The sequence below is a fragment of the Epinephelus lanceolatus genome, chromosome 11 (genome assembly GCF_041903045.1).
Source record: "Epinephelus lanceolatus isolate andai-2023 chromosome 11, ASM4190304v1, whole genome shotgun sequence".
NCBI lineage: Eukaryota > Metazoa > Chordata > Actinopteri > Perciformes > Serranidae > Epinephelus > Epinephelus lanceolatus.
The window spans coordinates 11645349-11670430 of NC_135744.1; the positions used below are offsets into that span (position 1 = coordinate 11645349).

At 40.3% G+C, this 25082-nt stretch overlaps 1 protein-coding gene across 3 annotated transcripts in view; it reads right to left on the bottom strand.

The window, feature by feature from the left end:
- The window catches only part of nectin3b (nectin cell adhesion molecule 3b), a 32282-nt gene extending 7562 nt beyond the window's left edge, over positions 1–24720 (bottom strand). For 2 of the 3 annotated variants that reach the window (XM_033609876.2, XM_033609868.2), the window contains exons 1-5: positions 24558–24720; positions 16141–16488; positions 14297–14596; positions 12858–12975; positions 12264–12415 (exon numbers count right to left, since the gene is read on the bottom strand). In XM_033609876.2, the coding sequence (XP_033465767.2) occupies positions 12264–12415; positions 12858–12975; positions 14297–14596; positions 16141–16488; positions 24558–24636 (997 nt within the window). In that variant the 5' untranslated portion in view covers positions 24637–24720. Of the gene's footprint in view, positions 1–3618; positions 8567–12263; positions 12416–12857; positions 12976–14296; positions 14597–16140; positions 16489–24557 lie in introns of those variants that run through there. The other variant, XM_033609859.2, reaches the window with a different exon arrangement.
- Positions 24721–25082: the final 362 nt, after the last annotated feature.

Here is a 25082-nt window from a genome sequence, read left to right on the forward strand (position 1 = left end):
GAGCATAAAATGTCAAAATGTTAATTTTGTAGCCAGGTTTTGAGAGGGTGTATGTATATCTTAGGCTTGATATTTTAATTTTTAAACATGCAACATGTAAACGTTTTGTTAACTGGAGCACAGTTTGTTCTGATGAGTACAAAGTGCTCTGAGTGTCTTCTGTCCTAAGGGACTGTCCTCTAGCCAGTCCTGTTTTGAAACACTACAAACTACTGCTTGTACAATTTTCATCAAACTGCATTGGATAATGTGCATGTTCAGCTGTAACTAATATGTCTGATAGAGATTCACTCACTCGCTGTTAAGTTGAATTTGTGAGGAAAACTTTTCTCTCATTCCTCCACAGTGAACAAGGAATCCAAAAACTGAGAAAATTCTTGATGAATTGGAGTAAAAGGGGGAACTTGTTTACCAACAGTGAAGCTATATCAGAACATAGGTTTACAAACTCTCACACAACTCGTACAGTGTCACTTATTCACTTGTATGCTTAGTACGTCGCAAAGACATTTTCATGAAAACCTTATTACTTAAAACTATCCTGAAAGTGAGACTTATGAATGTTCTCTTCAACCAGACTCCATTGAGAAAAACAGTAATTTTACCTTGCTGTACAGGGGAGCTGCTGGTCTGCTGTGGCCTCGATCAGTTAGTTGGTTTGTGTTATTATGTGACTTATGTGTTTTAATGGGTTAGTTCAGGTTCATGGCAGTCACACAATAACACTAATAAACTCCAGACTGTGGCAGCAGTAGAGCAGCAGCTCCCATTTTCAGTGAGTTAAAATTACTGTTTTTGTCTGTGGAGTCTGGCTTAGAAAAGACCATAAATAGGTTTCACTTTCAGTTCAGTTCCCCGGTGGAAAGGGCAGTTTGTTTGGGAAGTACTGAACATAAGACTGGATAAATGAGTTGTGTGAGACTTGGTAAACAGATGTTTTGATATAGTTTTGCTGTTCTTAAACATGGCCCCCATTTACTTTAATTCATCAAGAATTTTCTTAATTTTTAGATGCTTCGTTTATCATGGAGGCATCCAAGAAAAACAAGCTTTCTTCCCAAATTCAAAGTAATACAGGATGAGTAACTGATACACAAGTGATCATTTTGTGGGTGAAGTGTTCCTTTAACTTAGTTCAGTTAAATGTCCTGCACCTTTAAACTCCATTACTCACTAATCGTTCACTTTACATGTTCACCTCCCTTCATCTATCCATGTATTAACATTGTCCTTCCATTTTTTTTGTGTGTTGAGTTCTAGTAGCTGTTGTAAAGTCTGCTGAATTAGCTTTGTTTGACCATATGCCTGCATACGCTCCATGTTGTCCACTGAGAGGATTAGGATTAATTGTGATTAAGATGCATTAAACTCACAGAGCAGCAAGTTTTGGCCAATCAGCTGTAATGTGTAAAACTGTGACCGTGGAACACTGAAGAAACTGGAGGACAAAAGGTGACAGGGGTGGGGGGAAAAAGCAAAGTGTGTAATGGTCAATTCCAGCTGATTTAGACATTGAGGTGGAGAGAAAAATCAATAACGTGCTGAGATGAGAATCCTAAATAACAGTTCAATTATGATGCAGATTGAACAAGCTGGGAGTTCTGAGCTCGCCCCCTGAAAGCCACTTCTTCCTCCTCGTGTTCCCCTCCCCCTCTCCCGTCTTCTCCCCTCATGCTGTCCTCTAGCAGCTAATAGCCGTTCGATTACCTTTGATGGCTGCTGAACTATGACAAGAGCCTCTTGAGTTGATCAAAAAGCCTTTAAAAATGCAGGTCATCAAGCTGCTTGCTTTAATGCCTGGTGACAGACATTTTCACAGATATTCATAATGTGACAAGGGATAAAAACTCAATGCATGGAGCACCTTCAGTAGCTCATAAGGCCTATTCATACAGAAGTTATTTGGGATGATAAATATATTCATGCATGCTCAGTTTAGATGTTTTTCTCTCATTTTAACATTTCATTGGTTCAAATATCACCCGTTCTAGAGAGGCTTGGATTAGTGGTGGATCAACTGTCCCCGCACTGGGATCTGGCTCCAGTGCAAGGCTCTTTCTGTCTCTCCTACTTCAGCACTTTATGACACACACATCATCACTGTGAAGCCCAGAAAAGTGCATGCTGGTGCTCGTCGAGGTCAGCGCAACAGACGGGCTCATCATGAATTAAACACAGCGCACCTCGGTGGCATGAAGGGAAGTGAGGGAGCGAGTGATGGCAAGAAACCCCCCCCACCCCCACCCCTGCCCATCCATCCTAAACCTTAACAGCAGGGTCAAGGGTCATGCTATTGCCCAGACGACAGACCCTGCAGGGAGCAGATGCTGGTATAATAGAGGGGGGAGGAAGGTTAGAGCAGCAGGTGGTCTGTCATTTTCCTCTCTGACATCTATCTCAATATTTTCAGCTCAATGATGGAGACAATTTGATCCCACCTCTGCTGGGGAGTTAATATCAAAGTCTCTTTTTTACACAGGCTTCAGCGCTGCATCCCTCCACGCTGCCTGAGACGTTTGCACACTCCTTTGTGTGTCGTGAAAAGTATCCTTGGAAACTGTTGTGTCGCAGGCAAAAAGCAAACCCACTGATCTTCTTACACGAGTGTCTCAAACAAATTCAAGCACTGCTGGCTGACATCATTACTACTACTGAGCTGCTTCACTTTTGTAAGCTCCACCATGTATTTTCACACTGAGCATGCCCTGTTTCAAGGTCAGAATGACGACGACTGCTGTGACCATGATAAGATCTATAGAAGGCAGAGAGGTCAGATGAAATAAAGACTTTTAGGTGAAGTGTCGTGTTGAGGACCCGGAGTCCAAGCTTAACAGTGTCAAGGTCACACCAGTGTGATACGTCCTTATAGCCAGAGGAGCTCTCTGTGGTGCAGCAGGGCGTAATGGGCCATTTTCAATTCCAGTAGCTAATTCTCTCTTTCCTGCTCTGCCTTTCACAGCAGCACAGTTAAACTCTCAGCTCCACGCCGCCCCCCCACACCCAACCCCCCCTGCATCCCTCTCCCTCCGCTTTCTGTGGCCAGGTAGAGCTTGTAGAAAGACAGCCTCCATCAGCAGCTCCAGATGAGCTTGTTGCCATGGGGACAGTCAATGGGCTGGTGAGTGGGGACTTTGGGCCAGACATAAACACTCAGCGTTTAATTTTACCAGCTGGTAGACAACAGGGGAAAGACACAGGGGGGGGGTGAATTCACAAAGGAGACGAGCTGTAGGGGAGAGCGAGGGCCTTTCTGTCCTGAAACGAAGCAAACTAGGACGGGTGAAGAGGGCAGAGGGAGAGCAGAGGAAGTGCTGGGTCCCCCCTCACTACAGAAATACCTGTGGAGAGGAACAACTCATTATTACAGCCTTCTCAGATACTTAAGAGTAATGAAGATAAGGTGAAGTGAGGAAACATGATTTTGGATTACATCATGTGCAGCGTCCCACATGTGCGCACTGGGTTGGGGGGGGGGGGTTGGGAAGGGGGGTATGCAGCATTAGGGAGCTAGAGATGATGTCATTTATAGAAGCACAAAGAGGCTGAGACTGAGCAGTCTGAGTAACGGCAAGCTCGAGAAAAAAAAAAAACAATAAAAAAAACCTCCAGAGAAAAAACTCACAGGTGCTAAGGTGCTTTATTGAACTAAAGTATCTCAAAAAAAATTGACAAAATAATTCTCCACTGTTGTCACTGACATAAATATTTTTTTTCATCCAGAAACTTACATTTTTCTTCTGTATATACAAAAAACAAACATGACCACAAGGTGCGTTTCATTAACGATGTGAGACTGAAGGTAATTCTTCACCTCTTTGAACAACAGTGATTCTACAGAAACAAAAACCCCTGACAGATACCTGTGAAGTAGAGATGCTCTAACTAATTTTACATCAAAGTTTATTCAAGCTTTGTCTTTTTGTGTGTGTTTTAATGCCTCTAGGTTTGCAAATATACTGCGTCCTTAACTGTCAGAAAAGTGAATATGGCACTACTGAGTCCTCCTAACATACAGTATGCAGAAAACAAAAGGGCAACAAATAAATCTCACAGCGCAACAAAACATCCATAAGTAAAAAATAATAAGAAAACACTCGAATTTTCTTCTTCTAGGTATCTAAGGCACTAGTTGTATTTCTCAACCCAAAGTGAAGGACATTTCTCAAGGTAAAGATATTGATGACCGATCTCTATACAAAATATTACAGTACAAAAGAACTTCATTAATCCAGGTGCGGGGCTGCAAACTGACGAGTCAAGCAAAAATAGTATATTGATTGGTGGCATTTCCGTCTTAGTGCATAGAAGCAAACACAAACAGGGGTTAGGTTGCTGTGGTTCCTGTTATCCTCTGCATTCATGTGAAAGTGACCACAAAGGCAAAATGAATAGGCGTCAGCAGCATGCCCACACCCCCAAAACCTTAAATTTAACAATCTAAATGAGGTTCTGTGGTTCACAAATTTCCAACTGTACACTTCATTTTGGACATTAAAGGGTCAGTTCACCCAAGTTGCATTGAAACACATGTTCTCACTTACATGTAGCTGTGTCTAAAATGCAGATAGTTTAAGCAAACCAGGTTTTGAGATTCTTACAGATTTCGAACACAATAAGGCTCCGTGTCCACCAAAGTGTTCTTTTTTCAGCTGCAAATGCCAGGCACTCCTTAGGAAATGCCCAGATGGGAGCGATTGAGAGCGCTTTGGAGGCGCAGCGTTTTTCAGCTGAGACGCTTTGGTTGCGTCTTGTTGCTATGATACAGAATATCGACAAAGTAAAAATGCTGGTGCAAAGTAGAGTAGTTGCCTCTGGCTGAAGCACGTATAGAGACAGGGTGGACCCTGTTAGTCAATGTGGGTTCATGAGAGGACACATATTACTTAATATACAGTATATCAACACATTTCTCCTCCATTGTTGTTGTTCAACACTAGCAAATGTAAAATGTGACGGTTGGTTTGTGATATTTGTCCCTTCTCCACTTTGATGGAACGGCTGGGTAAAAAGTGACAGTGACAAGTGCAGTGTTTTACTCAAAGCTGAACATTTTTTGTTCAGTTTGTAGCTTAGTGTAAATATGCAGCGCTCCAAATACAGAGAATTAAAAACTACGCTGGCCTCAGGAAAAAACGCTTCAGTGGACACGCTCCCTAACGCTCGAGCTCATGATATTGGAACTTTGCATTATAGACATTTTACAGCAACTTCACTTTACAGAAACATTGTTGGTAATTCTGGGTGATCCACACTGTAGATTATTCAGAGTGCTTTAGTCAACAGATATCAAACCTTTCTGTACCTCACTGGTGGTAACTGAGGAATTATGTTAATTTATCGGAGTGAACTGAAACTTAAGGTACTCATTAGAAAAGGAGGCTTCTGTCTACAGAAATAAATTAGTTCTGGTGTACTGCACAGCGTTTGAAATAACAGTTCAAACAACATAACCTGCAGTATAGGGGTCATATTCTCTGCTTGCAACTTAAAGTGGCACATTATCAAACCTCACTAGAAGAACTGCAGCCTATTCACTGCACAAAATTCACACCCTGACAAATAATCAGTGAGGGTTTATAACAATATATAACTAATTCCCATTTTGACAACTGTTACTGTAATATTAAAGTGGCCTAAAGCATCTTTTCACTTCTATTTCAGGCTACAAGACCCTGTATACAACAGTGACACGTTAGTCATTAATATAAGCTTATAATCAGTTGTTAGCTAGTCAGCAATACTTATGTGAGACACTGTCATCATCATATTTATACATACAAGTTCAACAAATATTTGGCATCTGGCAGCAAATATTGTATAGGTGACCATACTACTAAAATTGGCATGTATTCACAAACACTAGTGTACATAGAAGAAACTGTTGGATCTCCTCCATGCTGTCTGGTAAATAAGTGCATGTGCCAAAAGACTTCATCTGTGTGCATCTGATCACATACAAAAACTGAAATGTATCTTTTAATCTATAGTAGCTTTATCTAAGTTTGACACCTGTACTGGGGCTCCAAAGCCCAAAGACACTGACATGTAAAACACTTTCTCTCCAGTTCAGTCACAGTAATTGGTGTGTCCTGCAACCTTGAGAGTCTCAGCACAGATTTAATTGTGAATCCAGCCTGAAATCCTTTTCAGAAAAAATCCTGGGGTGTATTATTTTTTAGCTATTCAAATGATAGTTATGAATGAAAGATTTAATGATCAGTGCAACAAAATATTGTCTGTTCCATCAGGCGAGTAAGAACTGTGCTGTGGCTTTGATAACCAAAGGCGACAGCACATCCATCACAAAAGACCTGATTTGTCTACATAATGTTTAGTTAACTGTGGTAATACTGGTAGTAATAATAAATCCTAAATAAAACAAAACAAAAAGGTGAAAATGATTAGAACGTACAGCTACACACACAGATAAGCAACAATAAGCCTATTAATGCCTCAGATTGTGACACAGTCATGTCTTTTTCTACAGATTACTCAGAGTCGTGAAATTAGTTCATCTGTGGTTATTTGTGGTTGGGCGTACCGGCTGCACTCTTGAATGACTTCTTTGTGTAACAAAATACTTTGTGACTGGGAGGCCAGCGTATGGTGGCTGCCATACTGTAGCCTGCTTTCAACAATGCCCCTGCTGATAGCACTCTTGAGTTTCCAAGAGGTCTGGGTTGGTGCCAGAGTGCAAACTCTCAAACACATCCATGACCATCTGGTAGATAACAGGGGAATGTGTTTGTGGCTTACTGAAGTAGACAACTAACCTGAAACTCTTCTTTAAAAAAAATCAAGAAATCACACAAATGTTAAACAGAAGAAATGCTATTCCAGCTTATCTAAACTTGCAGAATGATGTAGCAAATTTGCATATCAAGGCTTGACTGTCTGGTTAACACAGTCTGTTGTTACAGTGGACTGTGCTTCATTCATGCAGAAATCCCTGCTTGCCCTCCCTCCATCTCTCCCTCCTGAGGATAAGAGACGACGAGCTGTGGACATATAGTAGAAATGCTCTTAAGGTTCCCACTCCAGGCCATTGGTTTTAAAGGACATTGCTAAGACGCCAGTGGTCAAGTCCTCAAGTCTCCCATCATGATCCCATCAAGTTACATAACGAGTAGACATTTTAGTAGAAAACAAATGATGTGGTTGTCCATTATACAGCTTTGCAAAAGGCAGTGCAATACGTTTTATGACCATGAATCTGAGTAGAGAGATCATCAATTCTGATTTCTCAGTGGGATAAATCCTCTTTTAAATTAGCCTATATGCCTCTGCTGTGTCCTACTGAGGTTTGGAAAAAGGACCTGTGACTCTGAGTTTCATGGATTTACTCCCAGTCATGGGTTCTATACCATTTTTGAATATCAACCATCAGATTCAGAGGTCAGAGGTCTTTTAATCAAACGTCTGTAAGCAATATCAACACATACAAATACAACTGAGCAAGTGTCTCGTTGCGTGAGAAGGCTTATATTGTAGAAACAAACAAACAAAAAAAAACCCAAGCCCCCAGGGCTTCCAATCAACTAAAAGACATTAGTAATGCTAAATAAATTGGCAGTCCATGTAGTAAGGCAGAGCCAGCACATACATCATGATCTTTAGTTAGTCTCTACACACACAAACTAATGACATGCCAACTTCTGAAGGCATGTATATGTTGACTGTCACAGTGGCTGTGCAGTCTGTCCACATCATGAACAGAAATATTATGTCTCAAGTGTCGACCAGGACACTTGAACAAAACAGGGAACTACAGAATTGAGATTAGTAGACGTGTGCATGTGCGAAATAATATGAGAAATAATATGTTTTTTTTCCTAATTTGATAAATGAAACCTTGTGATTTCTGTCAGATCTCTGCTCCTGCAGAACCAGGTAGCTTGTCAAACGTACCACTCCCTGCGTGAGATAACAGACCCGTCTGTGTGAGAGACATAGTCACCCTCAGGCCCGCTATCGTAGCAGTCATCTGACAGGTAGGGGGAGCCGTTTCCTTGTAGTTTAGGTGAGTGAGGGTATCTGGCACATCTGGCCTGCCGTGGACTAGAATACTGTGCGTGTTCACGGTGGTGATTTTGCTGCTGGCTGTGTTGACTGCTTTCCCTCATTGCCCTGGTGTAGCCATTAGAGGGATACTCCTCCCCGTTGTAGTTGCTATGGTGACGACGTTCACGCTCCTGTTTGAGCTGGCGGTCGCCCCACTCCTCCCGGTCGTGGTCCTGATGTTGGGAGCTGCCAGCTTTGGTTGGGTGGAGCTCGTGCTGTGTGGGGGCTTTCTGGAGGTCATTGGGGCCCAGGTACTGCTTGGTGTAGTAATTCCCGTGGAAGGTCTGCTGTTTCCGTAGGTAACACACACCAACCAGAGAAAGCAGCAGCAGCAGGAACAAGGCCCCGCCCACAGCCCCACCCACTATGGAACCAAGATTACTCTCAGGTAGGGCTTCAAGTGTTGGGGAGCTGAGAAGAACATGCCCCTTATCATCCACTAAGGTGGAGGAGGCAGAGCCAGTTAGGACAGGAGCAGTAATGGTGGAAGGCATGGTGGGAGGATCTAATGGAGGGAAGGAGGGTGAGAGGGGAGTAGAGGGTGGAGGGGAGAGATGAACAGACAGAGAAGCAGAGAATGTCAATGCCAACTACATCAGCATTTTTACTAAGTAGGGACAGGTTGACAAAAACATCAACTAAACTACCACACATACTAAACTATGGAGCACATGCTCGCAGCAGCCTCTGGTTTGCAACGCCAATTCCTCAGAGCTTATGGGCGCAGTCTTTGATTATTAAACAATGATTGGTAAGTAGAAATCTATTTGCTATAATGGGCTAGCATAATTAACGTATTACATGAAGGACAGCTGAGAAAGTTTGTCACAAGCAGGTCTGAACAGCACTTTAAATACAAAGCACAATTACAAGAAACTGCAGCATATCCCATCCTCCAAGGTTTTTCAGATTGTGAATTCACCATAGCGTCTAATATCCTCCCAAGATAAACTCCACTGATCAGTGATTTCAGATCTGAAATGGTTCAAGCAATTATTTAATATCCTTTTAAATCTTTAATCAAAAGATATATTTTTCCTCTAGCTAAATCAGCCCCATGTTGTCATCAGTTCAATAATGCCATGAATTATGTTTCAGGAATTGAAGCACAATTTTACTGTCAGCTTTTTTTTTACTTGCATAAATAAAGTGAAGAAATCAAAGACTTGGTGGCCGGCAATATTTTAGGACTACTTGGCTCAACAGGTGACTTTGCCATACCCAGTTAGTTTCAAATGTATTGTAGCAATGGCCAGGGATGTTTTCAACCACAGCCACCTGGAACACTTAATGAGTGCAGCTTTGTACCGATTAAGTAATTAATTCTGTGCTTTTTTTCCAGCAACTGTCTCAATAAATAATCCTAATTTTAATCAAATATATAACAACACGAGTTTCTCAACCATATGGACAGGGCCAGGATATGCAGATTGAGAGTGACAAAATTGTACATGTTTGACATATCTGACCAAATAAAAAGGTCATTGGATTAAAATATGAACGTTGTTGTCGTTTGTAGTATATCTGGACAATTTTTCGCACTGCATCCACCAGAGTTCACTCACACACTGGATGTGTGTTACGCTGAACTCAACTGACTCAAAAATGACAAGAGGGTTGAATGAAAAGCATAAACTATTTGCAAATGTTGAGATAAATCAAAGCATTATCATTACTAGGCATGTAACGATATGTCAAATTTCGCGGTGTCGCGATAAAATAAATTCTCGATACCATCGTGGGAATGCCACGTTAGTTGTATAGCTGCGTTCTCCTACAGAGCCGGTAATATGACTGTGCGACTACATTCCCCATAATCCTTTGCATGCAACTGCGCGCGCAGGTGAGAGCAGACTCGTGCAGCTCAGCCTCTCAGCCTCCGACTCTGACCCGTGCGTGACCGGAGGAAACAGCGAATAAAAGTAAGGAGACTGATTGTTTTTCTCTGTGGATTTTCTCCGCGACCGTTCGTCATAGCGAGAAACCACGCATATCACGTGAAACAGCGGAATCGTGGCTTTCCGACACTTGTCAGTAGTCCAGTGTTTTCACAGCGAAAAAAAAAATGATAAAGTTACACTAAAATAATGTATAACAGAGCTTTCATACAGCTTTGCACACACATTACTCTTGGATGGATTACTCGCGAATGCAGGGTCTCACAGAAATGCCACGCATATCACATGAAAGCGCAGGACCAGAGCTTTCCTCTCCTCATCTGCTGTTCTGAGAAAGTGTTAGGATCTCCTTGATGTCAAGATTGTCAACCTGGCGTGAACAAACTGAGTGAATGTGTGTTTTTGAGTTTTTCTATGACTTTCAGGGAAATGGCTGGGCTTTATTTATTTTGGTTTTCTTTTACACACATCTCTACCCACCTCTCTCTCTCTCTCTCTCTCTCTCTCTCTCTCTCTCTCTCTCTCTCTCTCTCTCTCTTTCTCTGCGTCTCTCTGTGTATCTGTGCGTGAGGGATTGTGTGTTATTGAGTTTACATTATTTCTAATTTGTTAATTTTGTTGTTGTTGCAGGGTCTGATTGTTCTAAGTTCTGTATATTTGATGAATATTAAGACTACTCTATCCTCATAATTTGATGTCATTCAGATGACTTTCTAGTAATAGTACTACACTACTTTTGTTCAGAGTAGGTTAAAAAATACTGAATATTTCCATTTTCATATTCTGTCACTATAATTTTAATTGACATGACTTTGTTATTGCACTTTAATGTCTGCCTGCCTAGCAGTAATGGGGGGGAAATGAAAACACATGTTCAACTGTGTGTTGATTTGTTTATGATACGCTTCCAAGTTAAAAATAACATGCTGTACAGTGTACATGCACTATTTTTGAATAAAATAGCTATTTTTAACAATAAATTTTCTCTTTTTTTCCCCTTGTATAAATATCGTGATATGCATCGTACCGTGGACTCTTTATCGTGATAATATTGTATTGTGAGTTTCTGGTATTGTTACATCCCTAATCATTACTATAGAGAGCAGATGTGTGACTCACTGAGATGAGCTAATGACGTGACTTAAGAGAGAAATAACAAACTATGTAATTTCCTGCAGTTTCCTGGCAATGCTTACCAATTTTAGAAGATCAATAACCAAATTATTTTGTATATTGCATGAGAATACACATTTTGCGAAAAGTAAAATGATGCATTGCCACTATATCATCATGCCACCATTAAAACAACCTGAAAATGAACTGAATTAGGGGTGATGCCCACAAAACAGAAAAGCCAAAGCCATAATCAGAGGGAGCTACAGTAATGGAAAGAATCTGAGTCTAAAAGCTTTAATGGTGCTGCAAAATTGCTCTGCCACTCTAACCTCAGTGCCAGGCCAGATGTGAGGAGAAGATTCACATCTGAGAAATGACATGAACCCGAAGGTTTGTAGTCTCTGAGTATATGAATCTACAACGCCATGCAGAGGCAGTGAACTGACACATGTGGGCACACTCACAGCAACACATACAACGAAGGGTACACCAACATGTGTAAGCTTGTGCACACCCGTACAGGTCCTCTCAAAGGAAAATGAAATATGGATGATAAATAATAAATAGGAGTTGAAAAGAACTAGTTAATGTTTTATGAATCTGGGACATCATCTCACAGTAAGGCTGCAGGCTTTTGCCTCTTACTGCATGACACATGCAGAAATAAAAGAAACAGAAAGGAAGCGAGAGATGTAAAAGAAAATCACATCATAATCAAAACTTCATTCAGGAAGAGAGCTTCCACAGACAAGAGAGATTTTGTGAAACCAGAGGAACATGCTCATCATACACAACAGAGAGACGTACTCAGATGCCAAGCCAAGAGGACAGAGCAGAGGCAGTGCACTGTGGACTAAAGAGGCCTTAAATATTTGCAGCTGTTTGGCCCAGGAACTTCTCTTTTGAACATCTGGAGACCCGATGTTAATCAAGGCTAATCAGCATGCAATTAAGACTAAATGTAAAGGTCAAATATTATCAGTGCCAACACACTTTACCACAGGTGAATGTTTAATAGACTGTCAGTATGTACAGAATGGGTGAGAGTGATACAGTGTCACATTTCAGCTTGAAGGACAATGTCACAGGCAGTGTTACCCTCTATGACGTGTGTGCACACACAGTGCTTCCTAAGGGAAGAGAAGGCAATAGGAGTCAGCTGTGTTCCGGTGTGTATTCTCTGCTCACCTTGTATCAGAATGCGCACATCCCGACTGCGGAGGTTGATGTCATTGGCAACCTCACACCTGTAAACTCCAGAGTCATTCCGCTGGAGGGGACGCAGGAAGAGCAAAGTGCTGTTTATTATTTCCACCCCTTCTGGCATTTCACTGTCCAACCTATGGTGCACAGGAGACACAGCACTTAGACACATAGAGACACACCCACAAACAACTATCCTATGATGTAACCACGCACGTGACATTTTATCTAAATTTATGATAAATAATAACTTGAAACAATGTCAATGACGTTTTTGGATGAGTAAAATATATATTTTTTAAAAAAGTAAAGCTAACATTGTTAACATGTTAATGTTCATTAATATGTTCTGTCCCATTTTTAAAAATAAACAAATAAATTAAAAAAAATAAAAAAACATTGGTCTTCAGTTGCTTATCTTCAAGTAGTCTGTAAAAACAACATTTTGTGTTTATTGAACTGACTTCTCAAGCTAAAGATGAAACAATTTATCTTAAATTTTTGGGGAAAAAAAATCTTTTGGTCTGTTGGTCAATTTTAACCCAGATAAGAGAAAAGGAAAATGTCATACACACATACCTGATCCATCTGAAGTGATTAGCTGGTGGGTTTGCATTAGCTTTGCACGTCATTTGAACATTTTCCCGACCCACATACCAGTCTCCATCATAGCCCACAACAGAGATATCAGGAGCAACTACAGAGAGAGAGAGAGGGGAAAAAACCCAAATCATTGAGATATCACTAGAAACAACCAACCTTAGAAAACAGCATTCAACTGCACAGATGGGTCATTTAGTTTAACCATAACAAGATATCTGGTATACCAATGTAAATGTTCACATTTTAAAAATATTTCTGCTGTGTTGTATTGTATTATAGTTCTTGCAGAGACTGTACTTTACATCAGCAAACATATGCAAGATGACCGTTTGCCTTGTTTGTGTGCAGCATATGTATTATGTGGAGTCTAAGGACAGTCATGGCCTCGAGATACGAGTCTGTGTCCTCCAAATATGCACTAAGGTGTTTCATATTCTATAAAATCACAAACATAGTATAGCATCCAGAGAAGCAGTCATGACTTTCATCACATGATGCTTTTCACAATTTTAAACCAAATCATCAGAACAAATCCCCAAGTGTGGGCCAATTATAAAGTTATTTTTTCAACAGTATTTTCATAGTCATCTACAAAATGTTTACTGTTCTGTGTTTTTTTTGGCTGTGCCATACATGGAATAAGCGTAACATTCTTTGTAATTGCCATCTGTTATAAAACAATAAGTAAGACCAAAAGTTAAATGCATCTGTCAAACAAAAAGGATTTTCAAGAGGTAATTTTACCCCTTTCACCATTCTATTTGCAGCTGCTATGCAGAGACCCAATTGTGCCCCATAAAGTACAGGTATGCCCTCCAACACCTATGGGGACTTACTGACAGAAAACATGTTCCCTTCTGACAGTTTAGGGGCACACGTGGACATGTACTGACAGAAAATAATGAAAGAAATGCAGACTCTGAAAAAAGAAAATTCAAGGAAAACACCAAGGACAGCCTTTCTTAAACCATAATTAATACCTGTAAGGAGCCTGCGTGGGCTGCCCTTGATTTCATTTCTGTCAATTCAGCTGTTTTCTAAAGTGAATTGTTGTTGAAGTGCATCAAATAAATCAAACATCAACACTGACAAGGCCAGGCATCATCAGCTGACTGCTGTTGTAAGATTTTCCACCTCTACTTTCTGCTAAAAACAGTGTTTAATTGTATAAGGAAAGGGAAGAAAAGGAGCCAGGAAATAGCTGCTATATGTCCCCCTTAAAACTGACAGAGGGAGGAATTCTCTTGGACCTCATTTTATAGTGTAGACTCCACTGCTCCCTTTAATCTACCCACTTTAGGTCTTAAAAATACCTAATGAAAGCCTTACAGGACAGAATCAATATTAAGTTTACTATAAAGCCCTCTTTCAGCTGTTAATATGTTACCCCAAATAGCCACTCATAAAGCACCCACACTGCACACTGAGCTGGTAGGGGATCCTGAAGTCACTCTGCAGAGCCGGGTGGCGGACCACACAGGTGAGTGCGTGGCCCTGGATGTGACGTGTAGGCTGCCAGAGGTAGCTCACTTGAGTGCTGGTCGTGCCGTTTGCTTCATCAAAAAGCTGTACTTCTGACTGGCCAAAAAGGTTGGACTCCCAGGACACCTCAGCAGGGGGCCGGGCCCGCTCAGCGATACAGGTGGCCACCACAGTATCATTGCCCCCATCGATCAGGGCGGATGAACCTGCAGACACGTAGACTTTTGGCTCCACTGTGATTCAGAGTGAGCAAAGACAAGGGAGGAGAAAGTTAAAAGATTTACACTGCATTTCTCTCATATCAGAACCAGTTTTCACGTTCTGCATTTTCTCCACTTATGTCATTCAACTACTACCTAATCCAACCCGTTATTAGCAGCTCGAGCCACCTCTGTGATCTGTTCTGTCAAAGCAGATTGAGTGAGCACACACACACACACACACACACACAGACTGTGTTTGTGTGCCAGCAGTGACAACCTGTGATCCAAATGAAAACAAAAAGAATAATCCCTTCAGCTAAATTCAAAACACAGGATTGGAACCTGCTGTTGCTTTACAGGTCCTTTAATGCACGGACTAATAGACAATGATTAAATAGATGTTTTCTGATGCTGTAATACTCATTGTTCTCCCTCCAGTTGCTTTGGAATATTCTCTATTTTATCCCACAGATGACTGCGTAAAGTGTGCCGTATGAGTTCATGCAGGGTGGAGATGGAATATCAAGAACACCTGTGCTCTGTAATCTAAAACAATTTAAGGTTCAGAAGGGCATAGTTTCAGAGCCACAAGGTTGATGAGATCAAGTTGTACTTCGGACTGGCCAAAAATTCAATATAACTATTATTATTATGATATTATTATCAACTTTTGAATTCTATCATGACAATATTGAGTTATCCTTTTAACAAAATTCTGTTGTCTGAATAAGTGAGTCCAAGCCACAATGAAAAACTCGCAAAATTAGTTGCTGACATTTTTGCATTACATGTGTTTGTTTTGTCTGACGTAATGTGTAATGTAATATCAGTGGAACAATATTTATTGTATACATTAGTCATATCTTGATATATAGCGATTTTTAAAAATGTTTTAATTAATACTGTGATATTGATTTCAAACATATTATACAGCCCTAACAATTTCAAATGTATTGCATCTATATTCAGAGCTTCCCATTATGCAACTACTGATTATTTCCATTGTCAAAAAAACTGATACTTTTTTTTGTACAAAAATAGAAAATCGCAAAAAATGTTTTTGCTCATTTTGTCCAACCACCTGTCCAAAACCTAAGATATTAAAGGAGATTTATTATGCTTTTTGTATTCTGAGTATTATATAGCGTTACAATTCTGACTGTTCACATACAATGTGGCCAAAGTTTTCCTGTGAGCAAAAATGTCAGGTTTTCTATCGTTCTGAACACTGTTTCTGACTGCTGTTTTTTTCTACTCTGGCTTCCGTATGACGCTATAATGTGTCAGATTTCTTTAAATGATCATCTGCTCTAGTCAGGCTACTTCAAGTGTCTACATTACGTAGCCTACACTGCTAAATGATGCTACATGCTAATGTCAGGGAAACCTGTAAACTTGGCTACTGAGGTTGTAAATTTCTCTAAGGATAGAAGAAAACCACTAAGAAACTAAGAAAACCAGTAATATTCAATCAACTAATTGATTAACTGACTAATTGCTTCAGCTGTACTTGACATTACCTACTTGACTTGTTGCACAGAAGAACACACATGCGTGTAAATATACGTACTCACCGAGTACATTGACAGTAGTGGAGGCTTGAGTGTTTCCTAACGGAAACGTGGCAACCTTACAGGTGTACATCCCGACGTCAGCAAAGCCCACATTTTCCAGGACAATGGTGGCATCGTACGAGGAGGGTGAGCGAAAATACAAACGATGGATAAACTCTGGAGGGATAGAGATGCCATACCGTGGGTTGTAGACGGCAACTGTGACAGAGCCTGAAGGCAGACGGCGCTCCCAGGAACTCTGAGTGAGAGTAAGATTTGCGCCCACCTCCACCCGGCACTCTAATGTCACATTCTTCCCCAGCACAGCGTTCACCCTCTGAGGCACCACCACCTGACTGCCCCACACACCTGCCAAAGAGACAAACAAAAACAAGACTTAAACCACATATCATCATCATCATCATCATCATCATCAATCAATCAATGGAAAACAGGTTTGGACCCAACACCATTGATCAAAACAATTAAAAGCACTTACATTACACTAATGATTGCTAATACATCTTTAAATTGTATGACGGCCACAGGAAAATGCGGCCTGAGCCATGCTCCATTGTGCTCACCTGTATATGCGCGCACGTGTCTGTGTGTGTGTGTGTGTGTGTTTGTGTGTTTGTGTGTGCACACATCAGGGCAAAACTCCACCCAGCGCGATACAGACAGCAGAGAAGAATTGTAAACGCGCGACCATGTAGAGGCAGAAATGACATGGCGTTGTGTAAATAAGATAAATAACATAAGGGTATTTAGTTTGTTTAATAAAAGGACAAGGTATAGACCTGTTCTATAGGAAAGGTAACCTTAAATGACTTCTGTTGTGATCTGCCGCTTTATAGAAAATAAAATTAAATAAAATTAACTTAGACTCATCGAGTCTAAGGGGACATTTGTGCCAAATTTAAAGAAACACCCTCAAAGTGTTCCTGAGATATCACATTCACAAGACAGAGCCAGATGGACAGACAGATGGACAACCTGAAAACATAATGCCTCCAGCCAAAGCGGTCGCCAGCACAGAGGCATAAAAATAAAAGTTAGTGTGGAATGTTACTAACATCTTTAGTTATCTTGAGACCTTTAAAAATGATAATCTAGATAGTCTTTTATTTAACTGTCAACACTTTGATCCTTTTCAAATGTTAAGTGCTTTGAAACCAAAACCAATACTCCTAAATGATGAGTGCAAAAATGCCCCCCTTGAATGAACAATTGAACTGACACAATTAGTTGATTGAAAATCTGAAAATAATTCTGACAATTGATTAATTATGCAGTTGTTTAATCATGCAAAAATGCCAACACTGTCTGTAAAATATCTTAAATATTCTATTTACAGTCTAAGAAAACCCCAGAATCAGTGATTTTTTTTTGGCATTTTTGATTTAAAATGACAAACTATGAATTCATTATCAAAATTATTTCAGTTTATTTTCCGTTGATCAACTAACCGATTATTTGACCTACTGTTGCAGCTTCTCAAATGTTAAGACTTGCTGTTCTTCTTTGTTTTATAATATTTTTAAGTGGAAATGTCTGGGTTCTGGAGTGGTCGAACCTATCTAAAAGATGTCACTTTGGGCTTCAATTGATTAATTTAAAAAAAAATCTAAAGATTAATCTATGATGAAAAACACTGCTTGTAACTGGACTGGCAGATATTTTACTTTTCTGGTTGACAAGAAATATATTGCTTTATTCTACTCATTAGCACGGATTACATTTTTTACTTAAAAATGTCAGACAGGATGGACAAGTCATCAATCTAATACTGAGTGACAAATGAGAAATACAATAGTAGCATCAGTGAGTGAAGAGTATTTTCGGTGTTACCTGTGACATCAGTCGTTAAAACAAAGTTCAGTACCATCTAACATCTGTGGGTATCAGAGTGGAATCAAAGCTTGATACCACCCCAGCAGGCGTTGGGCTTTTCAACAAATAAAACACAGCTGACTGAGTGATCCATTGATGAATTTGTTTCGTCTCTATAGCTTTCCCTCCTCCTGACCTGAATTTGAGATTTAAAAGCAGGCTGTCTGTATGTCCTTTGTCCAAATATAACTGACTCATGCACTCTGTCACCTGCACTTGTCAGAAATGTGGTGTCTCAAAAGCAGAGAGCTCAACGTCGTGTTGAGGAAAGTCAAAGGGATATGAAGAGAACAGAGTGGGACCGGCGGAGGAAAAAAAAGGGAAGAGATATGCAAACACGACAATGACATCATCGCTGAGAGAAGAAAAAGAGAGCTGTGAGTGAGGAGAGGCGAGAGCAAAGTCACGTATGAAACACAAGTGAGAGGAAATGTATCACCAGGATCCCAGTAAACAAAAAACAGAGGAATTACGTTACTGATTTGGAAAAGACAATATAGCACTGCTAGACTGCCAAAGCCTTCAACCAGAGCACTAATTGCAACAAGCTGCCAGCAGGAAGACATCATCATAAATCAAAACCTTCTGCGCTGCTTGGCAACTGACTCCAAATATTCTATTGTTGTTTTGCCAAAAACAGCTCTGTCTCTGGCCAATCTCCCTCTAAAAGGCCGTGTCCTCAAATATTAGCACTGTGGAGGGAACTTTCCCTACCCTAAAGTATGACGCACAAATGTCGATTTTTTGCCTTTGGATTTTAATGCTGCCGTTACAATAAAGTCTGAATGTGTGAGACAGGGTTAGTTATAAGGGATTCTAGATAATGACCAAAAATGAAAAAAAAAAAAAAAAAGCCCTGAGTGGTGTGACAGTTTAACCAATTATAGTATGACTCATTGTCACATTGGGGAATACATAGTGTAAATTATATCATATTGTAAATATGGTATATAGTTTATACTAAACACTTTTTATATGTTGGTCTGACTGAGGCAGTAAATAAACCCAAAATATAATCCAAATGTTAAATTGTGGATATCAAATCTTGATAGCATATTTTTTGCAGAGTAGGTATAATGAGTCATCGTATTGCTCATACAGAGAAAGGGCAGCAGATACCAGTGCAACAGTGGGGAGATGTTCAGCTGAGGAAGCTCTCTTCCTGAATTTACGTGCTATTTAGGGCAATGCATGGGTTTAAATTCACACTTAAACACACACACACACACACACACTTTGCTTGCTGTAATTATTCCTCCTGTTCATACTAGCCAATAACACATCCCCTCCTACTGTGCTTCTATTGGAAGTGACGGGGACAAAATCCACAGTCCTTGTTCTGTGCAAAAATACAACACAAACTTCAGCTGAAACAATATGAGAGTCCTGAAGTCTGAGTTAGTCAAAGTTGAAGTTTGTTTTGTACAGAATTCCCTCTGCGTTTCAGTGTCACTGGCCAATTTCACAGTGTCACAGAGGAAACACAAAGAGGGTATTCTATACTTCAGAGACTGCAACTTCAGATGATACCCACTTGATTTGGCTGACTCTGCTGAAGACTGCTGAAGCAAATTAACTTTGGAGTTTATATTTGCACAGAACAATTCCCCGCTGTGGATTTTGTTCCAAATCATGACTATCGGAAGCATGGAAGGACAGCATCTTTTAATGGCTGATATGAACAGATTATAGTAAGCAAAGACTGTTTCAATGTACATATGACCACCTATTGTTTTAAGACAGACTTGAGAAAAACTGTGAACCTATCCTTTTATTCAAAAGACAAGTCAAGCTTGCTAAACGATGATAACCTGTCATTTCCACTGTTAAATCCACAGTATGCTCAGCTAGTCTAAAACGCTGGTGGAATTACTCACTACTGCTTTTATATAACAGATTGAAACAAATGGAAAACTGGATGCTTGGTTACCTGTGGCATCCCACATCCTAGAATATGAATTAGATATTATTTGAGTAAGAAATCTGAGTTAAAAAACTACTTGGCTATAAAAAAAAACCTTTGTAAATTCTGATTCTGTTGGCAAATGGTTTTCAAACTCTTGCATCACTTTTCTTCCAAGTGTTTATTCACATAAATTAGTCATTGTAGCAATGCAAAACAGCAAAGTTTTTACTAACATACAATAATACTGGGAGTTCATCATTGCTGTTAAGTTGCTTGCAGAGCTGTGTTGGCTGCTGTCTGGAGTAAGTCTCGCTGTCAAAACAAACTAAGACGAGGATCTTGTGGTGGCTGAACCAGTCTGAATCTATTTTAAATGATAAATCAATTGTTTTAATGAGTCACCAATTAAACAGCCATACTAAACAACATGGAGGCTTTTCTTGCTGAATACTCCCACGTGCCGCAAAACACATAGTTTAACTTTATTTAAGTTTTAACTTTATTCAAGGCTCCTCCTGAAATTGCTCTGAATGTAAAATGATAGTCCAAAGCTAATGTTTGCTATTGTTCACTTGAAGTTAATTAGCAAGTCATCCCAAATAAAGTGTTCTCCATTAAAACCTGAATAAAAGCATGATGCATGGTATGTACCCTTCTACTTGAGCAAAAAATAATAGTTCGTATAAAATGCCTGACCTGAACCCAGACGGCAACTACTGTACAATATATACCATGTGAGCTCCTCAAGTAGTAAACTGATTTTATGACTTACTATATTTGTCATGATAAGGCTAGATAGCAAGAATAACAGCAGAGTAAGAGCAAAGAAATCAGTATTTTTCCTGCACTGAATATGCAATGGAAGAGGTATAGCGACTGTATTAAATTTTTATTGGTGACATGACGACAACCTTACGTAAGCGTGCCCTCGTTTTCTCCAACTCAGAATAAAAAAGTGATGAGAACAAAGTCTATCTGATCTTATATGCAGCTTATCTTGACATAGCAATAATAATGTTTTCTCTCTTGTTCTTGAGCTTTCAGAGACAAACAAAAGAAACTGCTTTAAGTTCTCGCAGTCCTTATATCCTCAAAGAGCAGCTACTGTAGACACTTTCAGTTTGGTTTGCAAATGCAACACAATGTGTCTTATTCACTCACATACTCACATACTCTCACACACACACACACACACACACACACACAGTAGAAAACAGATTATAGATATCCTGGCATCAAGGACACATTGCTCCCTGGGGACAGACTCTGCTGCTCGTTCGCACTTTAGTCAATATTACCTTCACATGCACCACTTATGTGGCAGCAAGTGTATTAATATGTGTGTCTTGCCAGAGGGCAGCGTGTCTTGTTAAAAGTGGAAATCAGAACATAAATGGTGATGGTGTTAGGGTGGAAGTGGCAGAGCCAGCTGTGCAGACCAGGACAGGGAAGGGCTGAATGACTGTTTGATAGTCTGGCTTATCAGACTTTTAAATCAACTTTTTGACCATACATATTTTCTGACTGGCTTGATCGAGCTGCACAAAGGCGCATCTGCACAGCGATTATGCAAAACACATTTCTAGCCAACAGCAGGGGGCAGTAATGCAAAAGTGTAGGAGCACTAATCATACATGAAAATGGCAAGATCAGCTATATGGTGTCATGTAGTGTCAAGAAAATTCCACTTATCAGCCTATACAAGGTAGCCAGTGAGCGAGGATATCACCTGACTTAATACACAAGTCAGATTTTAAATCTTTCAATTGGTGAAAATATCCAAATAAAATTGGTTTTGTGGGTGTTTTACAGGAGTGTATTAAATGTTTGTTCAGACTAAAATCTGCATTATTTTTGATTTTACCATCAAATTCAATGTCTGTGCAGTGTGAACGGATCACATGTAGTGCTGATTTTATGGAGAATTCACTTAATAGGCTGTGCTAGCAAACTGATTATATTTGAAAGCACGTACATATTGTTTAATTAATCTGAGCTGTTCTCATCAACCCCTGTAAAACATCCAGCAGGGGGTGCTGGCATTGCTTCATGTGTGCTGGATGTGTAGGCAGTAAATTGTTTGCTAGGGGCCAGGACACATGCTGTGTCCTTTTCCATCTCGAAGACCTGAGGTCAGGCTCTGGCTGCTACTCTGTGCCAACTTTTAAGTATGCCGAGACAGGTTGCGTCTGACATCGCGACTGCAACCCTCACCATATAATAGCGTTCTTACCAAAACTTCCTGAGTTCGAAGCCGTTCTTTTTCCTGGTGTTGTTTGTGTTTGGACTAAAAGGTTGCCTGCGGGAGAAAGGTTAACGTCTGGGTAGCCCTGCACTAAAAAATCTCCATATATTTCATAGATTTGATAGTTACAGCAGAAAGGGTAGATAGCTACCAGCTGTAATTGGCTGTTCCTTGTCACATGACATGCACTGTGCATTGCTGCATTCCAAACGTTTAACTTTGTTTATCTCAGGGCACAGCCATTATTGCGCATGTTGTGACGCCATCACTCTCACTTCTGTTTTTTTTGCCAGTTTACATTAAAAACAATGGATTTTAGGGTGCGTAAAATGCGGCATGTGTGTGGGCCCTTGCATAACTTTGGAAGCTAAAAATTTTATATGCGTCTGTCCGCTTGTTTTTCAGTTTTTTTTGTTGCCCCCTAGTGGCCTGAAATAAGACGAATGCAGCTTTAATATAACACAGTGCATCTAGCTATAAAACACAATATCTCAAGAAAAGCACGTTTACTTCCCTTTAAGGTCTAGAGATTGTTAGCTGTGAGGGTGTGTGCGTCTTTTTTGCATTCAAAAAAGGCACAAGGTCAAACTCCTCATTGAAATGTACAGCAGACTTAAACAGAAGCTTGACAAATGGGCACCTGTCCCTGCTACTTAACTTGAACTCTGAGGGAAGTCTGTTTAGGAATGGACTTTAGGATCCTGGTAATAAAATGACAGAATATGAAGTACATTACTAGTGTGATAGAGGGTCTTTGGGTCACTCTGCATGTGTCCCATGTCAAATCTTTAACTAAAAAGTTATACAGCCGTCCATGGGTTCAGTCATAGTATAGTAGCCCAGAGCTTCTTTACTCTGCATCCAGTGGCATAAGTGCAAGAGAGACCCACTACAATGTAAAGCAGTGGTATAGAGCTGGGTACAAAAATATCCTGCTAAGTGCAATATAACCACATCTTTTGATTGTGATTACGTCTGAGGTACAAAGGCCATTTTGCTATCTTATATATTACATACATGTCAGTTTTATGGCTGAATACAGCCACTGTTGAGTTAGAAAATTATCAGTGAGATAAAGTGAGTAACAAGAAATATAAAAATCCCTTTGCGATGTACTACAATCAAAAAGTCCTGCAACAAACTGCAGTAAACAAATAACTCTAAAATTAAGTAAGACTTAACTCTACTGAGGTTTCTGAATGCAGATTGTGGAGATGTTGCATTTAACTGTAGCTATTACACAAAGATATTCAGGCAAAATATCAGGGTTCCTTTTCCTACCTTCGGATAAAGAAAGAGTAATATGGTAAGGGAAACAGCGTAGGTGAAGGGCGCAAACTGTCTGATATATGTGTCCTGATTCACTCACTGGTAAAAGACTGTCCAACTTATTGCTAGTCTCTAAGCACAGCAAAGTTTAAATTTAGTGTAAATGTAATTTACAGAAACAAGGTACTTTATTTATGGAGTCTTTAACAGGGTTTTGTGCTTTGCACTAGATAAAATGCATTTGATTATAGCCTACATATATATTACACAACTTTCTCAATCATTAATCTCAATACTTGAGATTTTTTGTAAAGGAGGCTGGTATTGCCTGTGTGCAACACATTCAGTTACACACTGACATACCTACTCATTCATGCATTTAACTGCTTTCTGTTAGACATATAATGAACTACCTGGACAAGAGATATGAGGACAGTTTGGAGGCAGAGTTTGGCTGGCTTTCTATGTTTCTGGTTTGTAATACAGCAGCAGTGCTACGCTGGGCAGGTTTCAGGCAGGTTTCAGGGTGGAGTTAGTAAATTGCCCACCACTTGATTAAACCATAATGACCTGAGGCTCCACTGCAGGAAGACACATGGTGGCTGACCTGAGAGTACTGGCATGTAGCATTGTCTGCACTGACACACATGTGAGTTCCTCAACATTTTGCAAAAGCAGCTGTCGTGACATACAACATAGCACCATGTTACTTTTATAGCAAATGTTTCTGGAGCTAATATGGCTGCCACTGAAAATGCAATGACCCAAGTGTAGGTTGGGTGACGGTATAGATAACTGAGTATCACTGCTCGTGCTCCTCGGCGGTTTCTATGGACTGTTTCTATGGCAGCCTCGGGTCGCACCATCACCCGCGGTGGTGGCGCTGGCTAGCTACCGCTCAGAGGCGTTGAAGTGAACTTGTAACCAAGTTTCATTTGGTCTTAAAGTGACACCTGCTTAACTTGATAAACTTGCAACTTCAAATTATCCACACTTAACGCACGCGGTGGATGACTCGTTCGCTGAGATTTCTGCATGATGCGCGAGACAGTCGGCTCTTTCACAAAACTTCTGGATTACGTTAGTGGAACAAATGGAAACTACCACACAAAATTCCGGACTCACCTGTAATACTGCACAAAAGATGAAATAAGGCGACCCTGCTCTGCTGCCCGAGGTAACTCCGCTGATAAGACGGTAACATTTTCAAAAGCGGCGCAGTCTCCTGCCACAGGACCCAAGCGTAGGCTGCATGCCAATTTAACGGTATGTGCTGAACAGTGGAACCTCCTCAGCAACAACTCCGAGCTGCATGTGGACTGTACCATCTACACGGCACGGAGCGGGGAGACCCAGACCTCACCTGATAATGGAAGCAACCGGTCATTTGTCGAGATCCTACAGCAACATCCCCCTGGAGGAATGGTCCATTTATATACACATTACGTCATCTCTGTTGATAACCCGACATACATTGATTGATCAAATCACTTTATTCTTAGAGTCAGAGCCAGCTTTATTGACCAAGTAAGCATGAACACATAAAAAGAATTTGACTCCGGCTTTTGATACTCTAAATGAACTTGCACAAAAATAGACATACTGATAACAAGTACAACAAAGCTGAATATAATATATATATATATATAT